Raw genomic sequence first — 14,124 nt, forward strand, 5'->3', positions numbered from 1 at the left:
TCTCTCTCTCTCTCTCTCTCTCTCTCTCTCTCTCTCTGTCTCTCTCTCTCTCTCTCACTCTCTCTCTCACTCTCTCTCTCTCTCTCTCTCTCTCTCTGACTGATGTGATGTGAGTATAATCATTAAACATGAGTCACAGGTTTCCTCTTCACCTGTCCTGTACTCACGTCATCAGCACAGCATCACAAATCCATTTAAAGCTGTATTTCATCACTTTTGCCTCTCTATCGCCATCTATGTTTGAAAGATCAAATTGCGGGTTATACGGGTTAAAGACATTACCCATACCCTACAACACAACTTAACCTATCAATACTATAATCTATCTTACCAGTTTTCAACTGTTTATGTACTTGCTCAATAATCGATTGTTAACAACAACAATACAATTTAATACAAATATAGACAAATCATATTCATATAATTCATATAATGTATGAACATCTACATACTGTGAGTTTACTGAGTCTGTTCTCTTTAGCTTGACGACAGCACATCTGCACATGATCACACACACTATAAAAAACACCACAAGTGTCCTGTAAATAACGAACAGATGTGTGATGATATTATTGATTTAGGAAATGTTAAGTGTATTACAATTCTCTATTGTGACAGCCGTTTAAAGGGTCAAAGAGCGTAACACAACATCAGTCTGAAGCAAATGTTACCGTGACTGTTGTGTAGTCAAACGGTGAATGACATTAAAGCGTGCGTCTGCTGACAGCTTTTCTGTTGTGATGAAAGACTGTTTTGGGGAGGGCTGTGCAATTAATGGAAAATTAATCGTAATCGTCAATTTGGCCTTCAACGATTACAAAAACAAAATAGTCGAGGTAAAAAGATTATTGTGCTGCATTCCATTTTGCAAGAATCCTCTCTTATCTTGTGGTAAAAATCCGCAGCGCACCCCTTTCTTTTACAGCGGTTCAGCGGTGCTATTTCTTCACATTTCTTTTTCAGTTGAAATCACGATTTAAACGCCAAGTTCTTTTATTTTTCGATGTTGTTTCAAAAGTTCGTGAGTAACCATGATTATGATTTGTGTCATAATCGAGCAGCCCTAGTTTTGGGAACGGTGTTGTTTATGAGCCAAACCCTGTGTATAAATCTGTGTGATTACAGGAGGAAAGTTCATTTGAGTCAAAGCATGTTTAAAAGACATTCACCGTCATTGGCCTAAAAGCACATTTAACTAAACAACATCTAAAAAATGTGTCTGAAAAGTGAAAGATTTCCAAAGGAGGAAGGGAAAGTTCTGCACATCTGGGACAGTCTGTGCCGGAGTTCACCCATCATGTTTAAATGGGACGTGTCCCAGACTTGACGAGATGATGCCATGCCCGACCGCTCACATTTCACTGCACACTCCAACACTTCATCTGATCAAACACTGGCAGTGAAATCATCTTCATTTGGTCTAACGTCACGACGGCAGCAGCAAAAACGAAAGAAGAATAAGATGACGCAGCATTCGGTGTTTAAAGTCACACATCAAACGTGGAAGAGCTTTTCTGTCTCAGAATCACGGCAATCATTCCCATGTTGTGTAGGACTGTAATTCTTCTTCTTCTCATGATGATGATGATGATGATGATGATGAGGTGTTGTTCTGGTGTGTTTGACCTCACAGGACACAATAGGAAAGGGTTTGCTGACAATGCTGTTAGTATGAATAAGAGTTAACCGTCTGTGTTTGGTTTGCAGTCACCCTGAAAACTCGGCATGTTGGGTGGGAACAGACTCTCTCGGCTCTGACAATTGTGTCGTAAAGTAAAGTGGACTCGTGGGGAATTTAACACAGTAAATCCACGCTGCACCCTCCATCTAATGTGTTCTGTTAGTTTCCTGAAACAATGCCCAGCTCTTTTTGCAACGCATTTCCTTTCTGCCAACACTGGATCCAATGTGAACAAACCAAACGTCGCGTTAATGTACCTGCGCTTTATTTAACCCAACGGCTGGGTTTGTCTATACTGTATTTGAAACAACAATCCATGAGGTTTTTTCCAGTTCACAAATAAGCAAGATATGACAAAAAAATCTTTTTCTCTCGCTCCTCCTTGAAGTATTTTTTCAAGAATTTGTTTACAGTTTTTGCACTTCTCAATTGTTGCCTGTCAAAGATAAATTCCTTATTCGTTGTTGTACATTGCTTTATACAAATCCTCTGCTAAATATCTCGTACAAATACAGATGCAAATATTCTGGCCAAAATGATATTATTGTGATATTGATCAAAATTATAAATAAATAAATGATGCTTTCAGTCAAATTCACCTTAAATTCTTTTGTTTTCCCTTTTTTGTGTGACACTTCTAGTGTAAACTACATAATTCCATTTTTTACTCTAGGTGCAAAAATAACCTAAATCAATTCAGATGAACTAGTGTACATGTTTAACTGATTTGAGTGTATTGTGTACTGTGGTGAGAGAGAGAGAGGCGGGACCCTGTATGCGTAATGAGTGTGCTTTGGGGGGGTGGTGGGGGGGTTGGTTACTCTGCAGCGCACTTGTGCTGACTGCAGTAGAGAGGAAGTACCTCAGTGCGTCAGCACTCAAATACATGAAGAATCTCTGATCGATCCCAGCGACTGCAGACACACACGTCTAACTCTCATCATCTCCACATCTCACGTGTCCAGTGCTCTGTAAGATGGTAAGTGCTTTCTGAATTCTGTGCCGTTCTGTCCAGTCGTGCTTTAGAAGTGAGCCTGCAAAGTTTTGTGCTAGTTTGTGATCTAGTTTTTCTCTTACGGTGAAGGGTACGTGGGACGCAGGTCTGTGGCGCTGATGCTCAAGACTGCAGATGTGTTATTTTAGAGGCATGCATGTAAAAGTTTAAAGGTCTTGTTGTCATTTTCCCACTTATGTGTGAAATAACATTGCTGGGTGAAAAGGACACAGTGTTCGTGTACAGTGTGTGTGTGTGTGTGTGTGTGTGTGTGTGTGACAGCACTGCACAATGCAGGGCATCTGATGACTGTTACTGCATTAAAGAGACAAACATTTAAATTCTCTCATCATTTAGTTATCTTCATGTGGTTGTAATTCAGACTCTTTCTTCAGTGGAACACAAAAGAAGATATTTTGAAGAAAGGAACTCATACAGGATTGACATGAAGATGAATACATGACAGAATCCTTTTTTTGGTGAACTGTCTCTTTAAGAATGACATGACATTGTAAAATAAAGTCAAATACACACATTCTGTCTCACTTCCCCCGTCTCTCTGTGTGTGCGTGTGTGTTCTCTGTGTAGTGAAGTGACCACCCCAACCCCCCGGTGCTGTGAACAAGATGATGTTTCTGTTGACCCTCTTCCTCCTCTCTGTGAGCCACGCAGACAAGTTTGAGGATGCGTACAGTGACCTGGAACACTACAGGACCATTTACATCTCAGGTAAAGTGTGTTTGTACATGAGTGGAGAAAGGAAGAACAGAGAGAGAGGGGGGGTTGTACTGCCCATCCCCGAAATGTCTAGTTCCCCTCCAGCTCTAGAGAGTCATTATCTCATGAGGTGTCGGCTCTTCTGGCTCACGTCACAGGACACAGTTTAGATAAGCCGAGGCTTTCTATATTTGCTCTGATCATGATCTGACAATCAACAAACTTTATATGAGCACCAATACAGTAAAGCATCTGTTCATAAGAATTAAAGCATCACACATAAGCAGGCTCAACCGCGTCAGGCTCGGCACATCACATACTGCTTCAGGCCACCTAACAAATCTTAAGGCCGTCATTTAAATCAAGTTCATAAAACCTGTTTCACTCTTCAAATTAAAGGGGTTCCTTGCAGCGAGTTTTGCTCCTTAAACCGTTTTGTTAAAGTTTTAAAACTTATTTCTCATCTTTTTTATATTTTCCACTACAAAGACCTTGTCCAATGTCCTTTATGGAACCACACAGTCCATTTCTGAAAGCTTGATTTTTGAGAGTGTTCTAGAGTAGTTTTCTTTCACATCCGAGTAAACATGATGTTTGTTTGACCTCGGAGCGCTCACACGTCAGTGACATCTTAAATGTTTCCCGTCACTTTTATGAAAACCAGATGACTTTAACTCGCTGTAGAAGACAACAACAACAAAACATTCTCAGTTTCTTTTCTATTTCTCTTTCATCATTTACTGCTTATCTCGACGGCTGTAAATCTAGATTTAACTTTCTCTGGTGCCCCATAAACCTAGAAACAAAATCTTTACAGTACACGACATGAAATATATCAAATATTGTTCACCACAGAGATGAGCAGCCGTCAGGTTTATTTGTGTCGTTCGTGAAGATTGAAAACTAGAGAACAGTTCCTCTGTCATTAACATGAGGGGGATTTTTCATCTCTCCAAAACCTGGCAAACACATTTTGTGTATTGGCAAAACCAAAACAGCCTGTAGCCAAAGCGAGATTAGATTTACGCTGCCTTGCTTACGAAAGGCCTCCAGTTATTGGACGCTAACCAGTACAGTCAATACATCAAGCTTTGAGAAAGAAAACAACCCATTTCAAGAGCCTAATAGAATAAATATCACTTATAACATTAGGAAAAACACGTCACACTCCTTCATTGTTAGGCTGTTCTCATATGAATTATCTTTCTCTTGATCTTAAGTCACCTCGTGTCTCTCTCTCTCTCTCTCTCTCTCTCTCTCTCTCTCTCCCTCCCTCCCTCACTCCCTCCCTCTCTCCCTCCCTCTCTCTCTCTCTCTCTCTCTCTCTCTCGTGATTAACAGAAAATGGCCCTCGGCTCACAGTTGACACAGCACAACCCAAAGTGATCTCTCGACGCGGAGGCAACGCCACACTGCCATGCAAATTCAAGCGGGATCCCTCATCCGTCCCGAACCCCAAGCTGAGGATTAAATGGACCAAACTCACATCAGACTACCTGAAGGAGATCAATGTGTTTGTAGCCATGGGCTTCCACAAAAAGAGCTACGGTCCCTTCCACGGCCGCGTGCACCTCTTGAACGATGGTGAGAACGACGCCTCGCTCGTCATCGCTGACATCACACTGGAGGATTATGGGAAGTATAAGTGTGAGATCATCGATGGACTTGAAGATGACACGACCGTGGTGACGCTCGACCTGCAAGGTAAATATTGGTGTAAATCAAATGACATCACATGATGCGATATCCCAGAATCCTCCAGGCTGTGTGATAACACTCTGCTGCTGACTTCACACTTGTGCAAGTTTATAAACCCATGGCCTGTCTCCAGCTGCCTGCAATAAAGCCAAAAACATTTTTATTGACTTTACATGATGAGAAAACATTGATTATTGCCAGATTACACACATTATTTCCCAATGAAAGATCAGACGTGTGATTTATAGTTATGCATTTGGCAAACACTTTTATACTGTCGATTAAAAGCATCATTTTTTATTATATATACTGCATTACTCATACAATGCTTTATCAACTGAGCTACACTGCACATGCTACCAATTTAATAAAAGAACTTTCAAACATTACTATTAGGGATGCACCGATACCAGTACCCGTATCGGGCCCGATACTAAGCTCATGTACTCGTAAAGATGCACCGATACCAAAGACCGATACCTCACGTGAGTGTTGGTGTCACGGTGTTGTGAAATGGTACAGGCATCGGTATCGGCGTGTACCAGGAAAAAATATCGGTACTCGTACTTGGCCTTCAATAAAGTGGTATCGGTGCATCCCTAATTACTATAATGGTCAATCATTTTGACCAGATCTGGGGACTTTCCACAGGCATCGTGTTCCCATATTTTCCTCGTCTGGGTCGCTATATCCTGAACTTCTATGATGCTGAGAAAGCTTGCAGAGATCAGGACGCTATCGTGGCGTCTTTCGAGCAGCTGTACGACGCCTGGAGAGACGGTCTGGACTGGTGTAACGCCGGCTGGCTCAGTGACGGATCCGTTCAGTACCCCATCACCAAACCCAGAGAACCGTGCGGAGGAAAAAACACCATCCCCGGCGTGAGGACTTACGGCACGCGAGACAAGCAAAAAGAAAGATATGATGTCTACTGCTTCACTTCTAACTTCAGAGGTTTGTGTGCCAAAAAAGACTTTATAAAACGGTCAGTTCTGGTCCTCGATTCTGATTGGCTGAGCCGAGTTCTAAGCCGTTATAAAATCCCCCGATTTATAACGGCTGACCGTTTTATAAAAGCAATAAGCCGTGTGAAGCAGTGGGTTACAGAGCATTTTACAACAGCTGAGGGGGTTTTTATGTGCCACAACACCCTTAGCTGTTATAAAATGCTCTGTAACCCACTGCTTTTATTTGACAACCACAATGATACAACTCGTGTAAAAACAAGCAAGTGATGCCATTGTTAATAACACATATCTCTATATTTATTTTGTTTTTCATAAATCGTTAGTATCAGTGGGTTTGCCAAATATAAAAAGTATTAAAAAGAGCTTGTGACAAGACCTTGATTTGATTGAACTGGAAGTGTGCGACCAACTTCAAAAACAGTATTTAATTACTTAAAAAATACTTCAGATGGAAAAATAATGAAATATATGATGAATAGTGGTGGTTTTGGTCAACCACGTGAAGAATTTTTCATTGAATTCTCCCCATTTTTTGTTATCCATTATTGTCTCGTAACTCTGTTTTATACGGACCTTTTTAAAACCTCTCATGATTTTTCTCCAGGACGTTTCTACTACTTGATACACCCTTCCAAAGTCACGTACGACGAGGCGGTGCAGGCCTGCAAGAAAGACGGCGCTCAGATGGCTAAAGTGGGTCAGATGTACGCAGCGTGGAAGCTGCTGGGCTACGATCGCTGTGATGCGGGCTGGCTGGCGGACGGTAGCGTGCGTTACCCCATCTCACGTCCACGCCGGCGCTGTAGTCCCACGGAGGCCGCCGTACGCTTCTCTGGGTTCCCAGACAAGAAGCAGAAACTGTACGGCGTGTACTGCTACAAGAGCGAGAAATGAGATGCCGCGCTAACTGGAGAACTGAACGTTCTGATGTAAGGAGTTCGTTCAAGAGTGTTAAACTGTGACAAAATCTCTAGATACTGTAATACAGAATGAATGGAAGTGATGGGTGTTTGGTTGAAGCTAGTCGAGACTTCTCCAAAAATATTAACATGAGGCTGCAAAAACAAAGATATTACACACGGTGTTCTTCTGTTTAGCATGCGGTGTCTTGAGGGATGATCGGAATGACAGTAAAGCTTCAACACATTCAACTGTTACCTTCTGACACTTAGTTGATCATTTATAAAACATGACATCGCATATAAGATAAAGATTATAAATCATTCGATTGAAGCCATGGCACAACAAACACATGTTTTTCTTTTGCCATTCTGACAGGGTGCTATAATGTATTACTTTCTAAACACTTTTCAAATATAGCCATGTGGAGTCACATCGTTTAGAAAGAAAAACATTGTTTGATGTTGTTTTTTTAAGTACTGAAATATAAAAGTAGAGTGTTCATTCTCTTTCTTAAAGTATCAAACAATGTTTGCAAATGATGTTCATCAGAAATCTTCATTTGTGTTTTACAGCCGATATGGTCATTTCATGAAACAATAGAAAACATATTGCCCAACGTTTTCTTCTGCAGAGGTGCCAAACGTTGAAATAAATTCGTTTGCTAGAGAAAGAAAGCACACAGCAGAGTTTCTAGTTATGGAGACGAGTAGTTTTAGTCTATGCATGTTACTGTTTACAAAGATCAACACTGAGGTGATGAAAAAAGACAACAGTGATGATGATGATGATGTACTTACTACATGAAAAACAGCACAATGTGATTTCTTTCCTATTGTAGAGCAGACAGACCTTGCAGGTAAAGGTTTACATGAAGAATACAGAAAAAAAACAAAAGTGCATAGTTAGCATGTGGCATTCCTGCAGAAAACCTTTAGAGAAACAAAACAGACTGCCAAACTGAGCAAAAAAATAAAAAGACGTTTTATTAACAGTGTTAGAAATCTGCGCAAACAGTTAGAAATCGAAGATTTTGAGTTTTAGCCGCTGTATGGAGTTACGTTACAAATGAAAAATATGTCAAAACACACAATGGCTCTAAATAATACAGGACTTGCAGTTGTATTCACATTCTTTTGCTTTCACTCCGGCGACGGTCCATGTGCCTTGTTTACAAGATTTCAGATTCACTTTTAGAACTGAATGCTTAGTCGTGTCTTTAAAGGCAACATTTGACACCCTTGTTTTATGTACATAAAATATAACTGAATGATTTGACCCTATCGATGTCAACAAACCATTTGACCTAAAAGAAATAAACTAGTCACATAAACGTGTTTGTTTTTATTTACAGCTCATTTAGTTAAATAATAAAGACTCGCTCTGACAGTTTCAAATCTGTTTTTACTGAAAGGCTTCAGGATGTCACATTGATGTCACATGACCTTTCCATGTTTCCTCATGTTGAGTGATTCTCTTCTACATCGATACACATATTTTACATTTTTAATCCATGTTTGAGTAAAGCCTGACCATCCTAACCATTTGAGAAGAAAGAACTGTTCCTCAGCGGAAATGAGCAAAGATGAACACCTGCCATAAAGAAATCTGATATATGGACATATGACGTCAGTTATATATGTTAAGTGTTCATATAATATGGCCATTTATCAGATTTCTCTGCAGAACTGCATTGTGGGACAGCACAATTTAAAAAACTTAGGCTTTATTTAAACTAAAAAACTAAGTTTGTCACGATCATCATACATAATTATTCTGCAGTTTCAACTCATCACTGAGTCTATTTAATTCAGTGGCAATTAAACCCATTTCAGTAAAACTCAAGCCAATTACAGTATCACCATTTACATTTAGAAGACAGAGCTTAAATCGTTCAAATGACATCTCTGAAGTGAACAGTAAATATCCATGTTCTTGTTACACTTCATAGAAATTGCTCATTCCTGTAAATGTAATGGTCCAATCAAATTAGCCGATCAACAGGGGCGGACTTACCATTAGGCAAAGGTTAGTCTCAGCCTCAGACGTCACGCCCACGAAGGTCTGGCTACGCGAGACTAGGCGAAGGTAGGCAATCGCCTGGGGCCCCGAAATACAGGGGCCCCAAAAGGAAGGGGTGGACTTACCCAATAAGCCATGTCAGCAGCCACGTAGCCCCAAGTAATCATCAAAATAGTCGGGATATCCCTGTTAACGTTTTACGTTATTACATCTGTACGAAGGCACTCCCCCCATTATAGATTAGAGTGGACCATTCCATTAGCACCGTATATGCGCGAGACGAGTTCGACACCAGCTGGAGAAAGTTAACGCAGCGGCAGACATAGTAGAACTGCTCACAGCGAGAGGGTCATTGTGTGGCACTCACTAAATCCTTGGTGTTTCGAGTCAGACGTGATCACCCAAACGTGTTTTTTCGTCAATTTTAACAATCATAGGTAGTTTAGATGGTTAGTGTAAGGTTAGGGTTAGGGTGTGGGTTAGGGTAAAGGTTTCGTAAGACTTGAAACACCAAAGATTTAGTCAAAACCAACAAGCCACGCCCACGGATCTGACTCGAAACACCAAGGATTAAGTGCGTGCCGTCATTGTGTGGTACATGAGCTGCAAAACAAAGTAAAAGTCGCAGGGAAATAAAACAACAAAGAACGCAGCTACACCAGCGGAGAGGAAAAAAGACGATTTACAAAAGATTGTTGCCAAAGTCTCTGCTTTTCCCCTCACAAACTCCACCGCTGCTCCTATAGCAGTAGCGCATCTCTCTCCCGCCACACACAGCGCTCTCCCGGCCACGAGCAATGATGATGTGCCCGTGAGTATTTCTCCATGAACACCGACAACAGTTATCATGACTGACGACCAAAACATCTGTCAAACAAAGAGGGAGAGGGCCAGTTCAAAGGTAGAAAGGTTGTTTGACTCCGCTGCGCAGGCCGATGGGCACATAGAGCTGTGTTAGCTGTGTTTCACGGCTCTTCAGGAGTTTTACGTTCAATTGACATTTTCTTGAATTTCTTGAAAAGATTTCCTAAATTAACTTGCTGTACATCATTCTAATGTGTTTCGCTGTGAAGTTGGCTCGTTGAATCAGCGTTATTCTGTACACAACGAGTTCGCCAGTATGAACGCACATTGCGATCAGAACGACTCGCAAACAAATGACTCCTTTGAACCAATTCATTTACACAGAATGTAAGAGATCAGTGAATCGTTCAAAGCTCAGTGAACTACTAGAGAACGTAGGGTGTGAATGAGCTTTGCTTATTTAGTTAGACTGGTTACTTATGGGCTAAAAAGTCTTATAAAAAGTCTTATATTAAAATTTTCAACTTTTCTGTTTGATTGAATAAATTTAATGCTTTATATAACTTATTAGTTTTCATTTCGTAATTTTTTTTAGAACTTTAATATAAGTGTTTTGTTAAGACACTTATCCCATGTTTTTCATTTGGGAATTCATTATTATATATTTTTTAATTAGTCAGTATCTGTGTTTATTAAGCTTAGTTTTCCCCTGTCACTTAGACTGGGGGTGAAAAGTTGTGTGCTTTGATGAGGAAGAAAATTAAGGTTGCAGTAAAGTAAAATGGTGCACAGTTGGGGCCCCCATACATGGATTTGCCTAGGGCCCCCAAATCACTAAATCCGCCCCTACATTTTAACAATGTAAAAATGTGCACATGGTCCGAGCGGGACTCGAACCAGCTAAAGACGCAACATGCGACTTCGAGCCAACCGAGCTAAGCTGTAGACTAACAGCAACAGCTTGATTTACTCAAAATTCTGTCATCATTTACGCATCCGCATTTACACATTGCTTCCTGGAACATACTGCATTAGTTATATGTTTTTCTTTTCAGCTGGTTTTTCTTTTATTTCTTTCCATTTTTGTTTTCCACAAAGTTAAACTGGATATGGATTTGAGATGACACTATGGTCAGACGGTTTCATCGCGTGCCAGACCCCCAGTTAACTTAAGTGAACAGCGCTCTTGGAAATTGTACTGGATGCTCCGAGCCTCCGACTTGCCGTAGAGCTCGCAAACCGAGAAGAGGAGGGGCTAAGAAATCGGCGGCGTTAAGAAATCGGCGTTTTAGTATTAATAAGGCGATCAAAAGCACGCGAATTGTGAACCTGTTGGCTTTCGATAGGTCGACTGCGCGGTCCGACCATATTCTTCGTTCCTTTTGAGTTGGTTTATTAGGTCATGTTTTTAAATGTCGGAACACTATCCTGTTGCTGACAACTTATTAACGAGGCAACCGGTGTAAGGCCTTAATGCATGTAACAGCTGGGGGCTAAGTCTGCTTACTGTACAGTGGATGTTAAAAACGATTTCCCACACGAACGCGTTTGTTTTTCTATTTACATATAGACTGTACATGCTGCATGCATTCAGTATAAAACGCTATAAGCTTTACGACGCCAAAGAGGTACCCTGCGCATTCAAAAGTGATGCCGAGGGGCGCTGACCGAGCGTAAATATGTGACGAGTCGGGAGTGAGAACGGGTTGGTTTTTGGGGGCTCAAGAAAGAGTTTGCAGTCCTCCTTACTCGCTCGCTCTGTGACTCTGGATGCATTTTAAATTCACAGTAAGGATGCACTCCCTACACGTGCCTTTCAATAAAGCCACTGAAGGTGGGTTGTGTGTTTATATGCTCGGCGTAAGATGCACAAATCTCTCTGTGGCGATCGTCACCGAGCACTCCGCTAGTTCAGCTTGCATTGGCAAGTGGCATGTTCTTCTATTGCGTTGTCTCATGAAGGGTAGTCGCGCTACAGCGCCCCACAGGTCAAACCACGTTATTGCGGGCCCTTAAAAACGTGAAATCAAACAACTACTCGACAACAAAATTATTTGTCGTTAATTTTTTATTGTCGACGTTATCGATAATGTCAACTAATCGATGCAGCCCGGAGACGTTTTTCTGTAGTCTCGGGCTGGTCTTGAACATTTGGCGAGTCCAATGATCGTTTTCTCCTTCCAGACAAAACCATTGATGAAGCATATATGTTTGCTTTAGTTGGACTCTTGACTTTCATTAAGTCAATTCTTTTTCCTCTTTGAGCAGGTTACTTTTTGTGATGGGTGTCAAGCTGTAAAAAAGATGATAAATGAAGTTGATGACTGATTTGAGTGTTCTGCTTCAAAACGCTAAGATACTGTGCCAAATTAAACCGAGTTTAAAACCAAGTTTTCCTGACATCAACACTCATCATACAAACCTCAACAATGGTGACGATCATCAAACTATTTCAGATAAACGGATGAACTGCAATGCATGCTGGGAGTCATGAATGAGTTTTGTACTGTGATGTTACCCAGTATGCCTTGCAGCATGAAGCTTTCTTTTGTTGATTGTCACTATTGTTGAGTTTCACACACTGATAGTTGATGTCTGATTGATTCATAGATTTAAAGCGAAGTAGTATAATGCGCCGCACCACTGCTTTAATCTCACACTGTAGTATCACACAATCCTCAAATGAATCACACAATGCTCTCATGAGCAATTATTTAGGCAACAGCACAAAGACTACAATCATGATCACCTGATCCCAATGGATCTTCTTTGTCTGTTATAACAGTGTGCTAAAATACAATTGTTGAGGCAATGAAAACCTAACGCTAAAACACAAGAATGAAGAACCCAACTAAAGCAAATACTGATCACAATAATGATGTTTGGTGAAACTTCTACACTCTTTCAACATGAATTGCGGTGTCAAAAGTGATGTTGATTCAATGCCGTTATCACTGACAAGTCAACAAGCTGCGAGTGGGCACATGTTCCATGAGCAGCCCAGAATGTGATTGTTACACTACCATAAAAAGACTGAAAATGTGAAGTTGCACTTCGGCTTCGTGTGACTTTGGTGAAACTGCTACACCTAAAGTAAATAAAATGACCTCATTACATCCGCTTTTTTGATCATTACAAATGAAGTATGTGGTCTTCAAGAGGATTCTTTTTTCTGTCTCTGTCTTGACCGTCTCATTTGGACTCGGTCTTGACTTGACACAACTCGTTTCTATATAAGTTATCATTTAAAATATCTCAGGTCTTTACTTTTTGGTCATACTACTGGCTAACTTATAAATATACATAAAACTGTCATTAATCTGTAATGGATTTGTACATACGTGGCATGTATGAAGCCATATATCCTGGTTTCCCGATGGTGGGCATCCCCTTGTGCGGTGACCAGCTGGATAACATGGCTCATGGGCTATAACAGCGTGAAGACTCCAGACCTGTTAGACGGACTCAACGCTGTCATTGCAGACCCCTGGTAGGTCACCTGTATTATTGATTGACAGGACTGTTGCTTCCAGTCTAATGTGTCCGAAGAAGCGGGAATCTTGCCTAACGCTTCTACATCTTATAGATGTACAACACAACATCCTCCAACATTAAAGCTTTTAAAGGCCTTTGTTCTCTCTCTCTCTCTCGGAAAGAGAAACACGGCACTCCGTTCAGCCTGGATCACGACCGAGTGACAGAAGAAGAGAGACTGTGAGTGGAGAGAGTGAGAATCAGGGAGGCTGAGATTGAGTTAAGATGCTGCTGAACGAGTCGGATGGGATCAGGAAACCTGGGCATGACAACACGACCTCAAACGAAACACAATGTCTTCACTGCACTCTCGCTCGGATCGGACGGAGAGTTTCTGGAGAGCAACTTTAAGGGTGGGTAGAACATTTTGAGACTGCTTTTGGAAAGGACTGCTTCGCTATACGTCTGTGGTGAGACAAGAATATTGTTAGCCTGAAGATAATTAAATGTTTATTCTTCTGTCAATAAAAATCTGCTTTAAATATTGTGTTGAAGTCATTGGTTATTTTATGGATAAAAACACAGCATGGATGTATTCATTACTGACGTGTAAACGGACCGAGAAAAATATTTTAGGCTAACGTTTTGGGAACGTTCCCCTAATGTTAGTTTCTGGTTCCAAGAAAGTTTTTTTAAGGTTTGTTTTTGGTTATCTTTACGGAAATAAAACATTAGTTTCATGGTTTCTATAACATTAGGGTAACGTTCCCCTAACGTTAGTTTTTGGTTCCCAGAACGTTATGGGAACCAGAAACTAACGTTCTATTAACGTAAAGAAAACTTTCCTGGAGAACCAAAAACTAACG

General features: G+C 40.9%; 1 protein-coding gene across 2 annotated transcripts in view; it reads left to right on the forward strand.

Moving 5' to 3' along the window:
• hapln1b (hyaluronan and proteoglycan link protein 1b) overlaps positions 1–8,335 on the forward strand; it is a 16,568-nt gene extending 8,233 nt beyond the window's left edge. The window contains exons 1-5 of one of the 2 annotated variants that reach the window (XM_057321078.1): positions 2,506–2,660; positions 3,264–3,404; positions 4,734–5,096; positions 5,742–6,044; positions 6,663–8,334. In XM_057321078.1, the coding sequence (XP_057177061.1) occupies positions 3,302–3,404; positions 4,734–5,096; positions 5,742–6,044; positions 6,663–6,952 (1,059 nt within the window). In that variant the 5' untranslated portion in view covers positions 2,506–2,660; positions 3,264–3,301 and the 3' untranslated portion in view covers positions 6,953–8,334. Of the gene's footprint in view, positions 1–2,505; positions 2,661–3,263; positions 3,405–4,733; positions 5,097–5,741; positions 6,045–6,662 lie in introns of those variants that run through there. The other variant, XM_057321079.1, reaches the window with a different exon arrangement.
• Positions 8,336–14,124: the final 5,789 nt, after the last annotated feature.

This window comes from Triplophysa rosa, linkage group LG22 (assembly GCF_024868665.1).
Source record: "Triplophysa rosa linkage group LG22, Trosa_1v2, whole genome shotgun sequence".
Lineage (NCBI taxonomy): Eukaryota > Metazoa > Chordata > Actinopteri > Cypriniformes > Nemacheilidae > Triplophysa > Triplophysa rosa.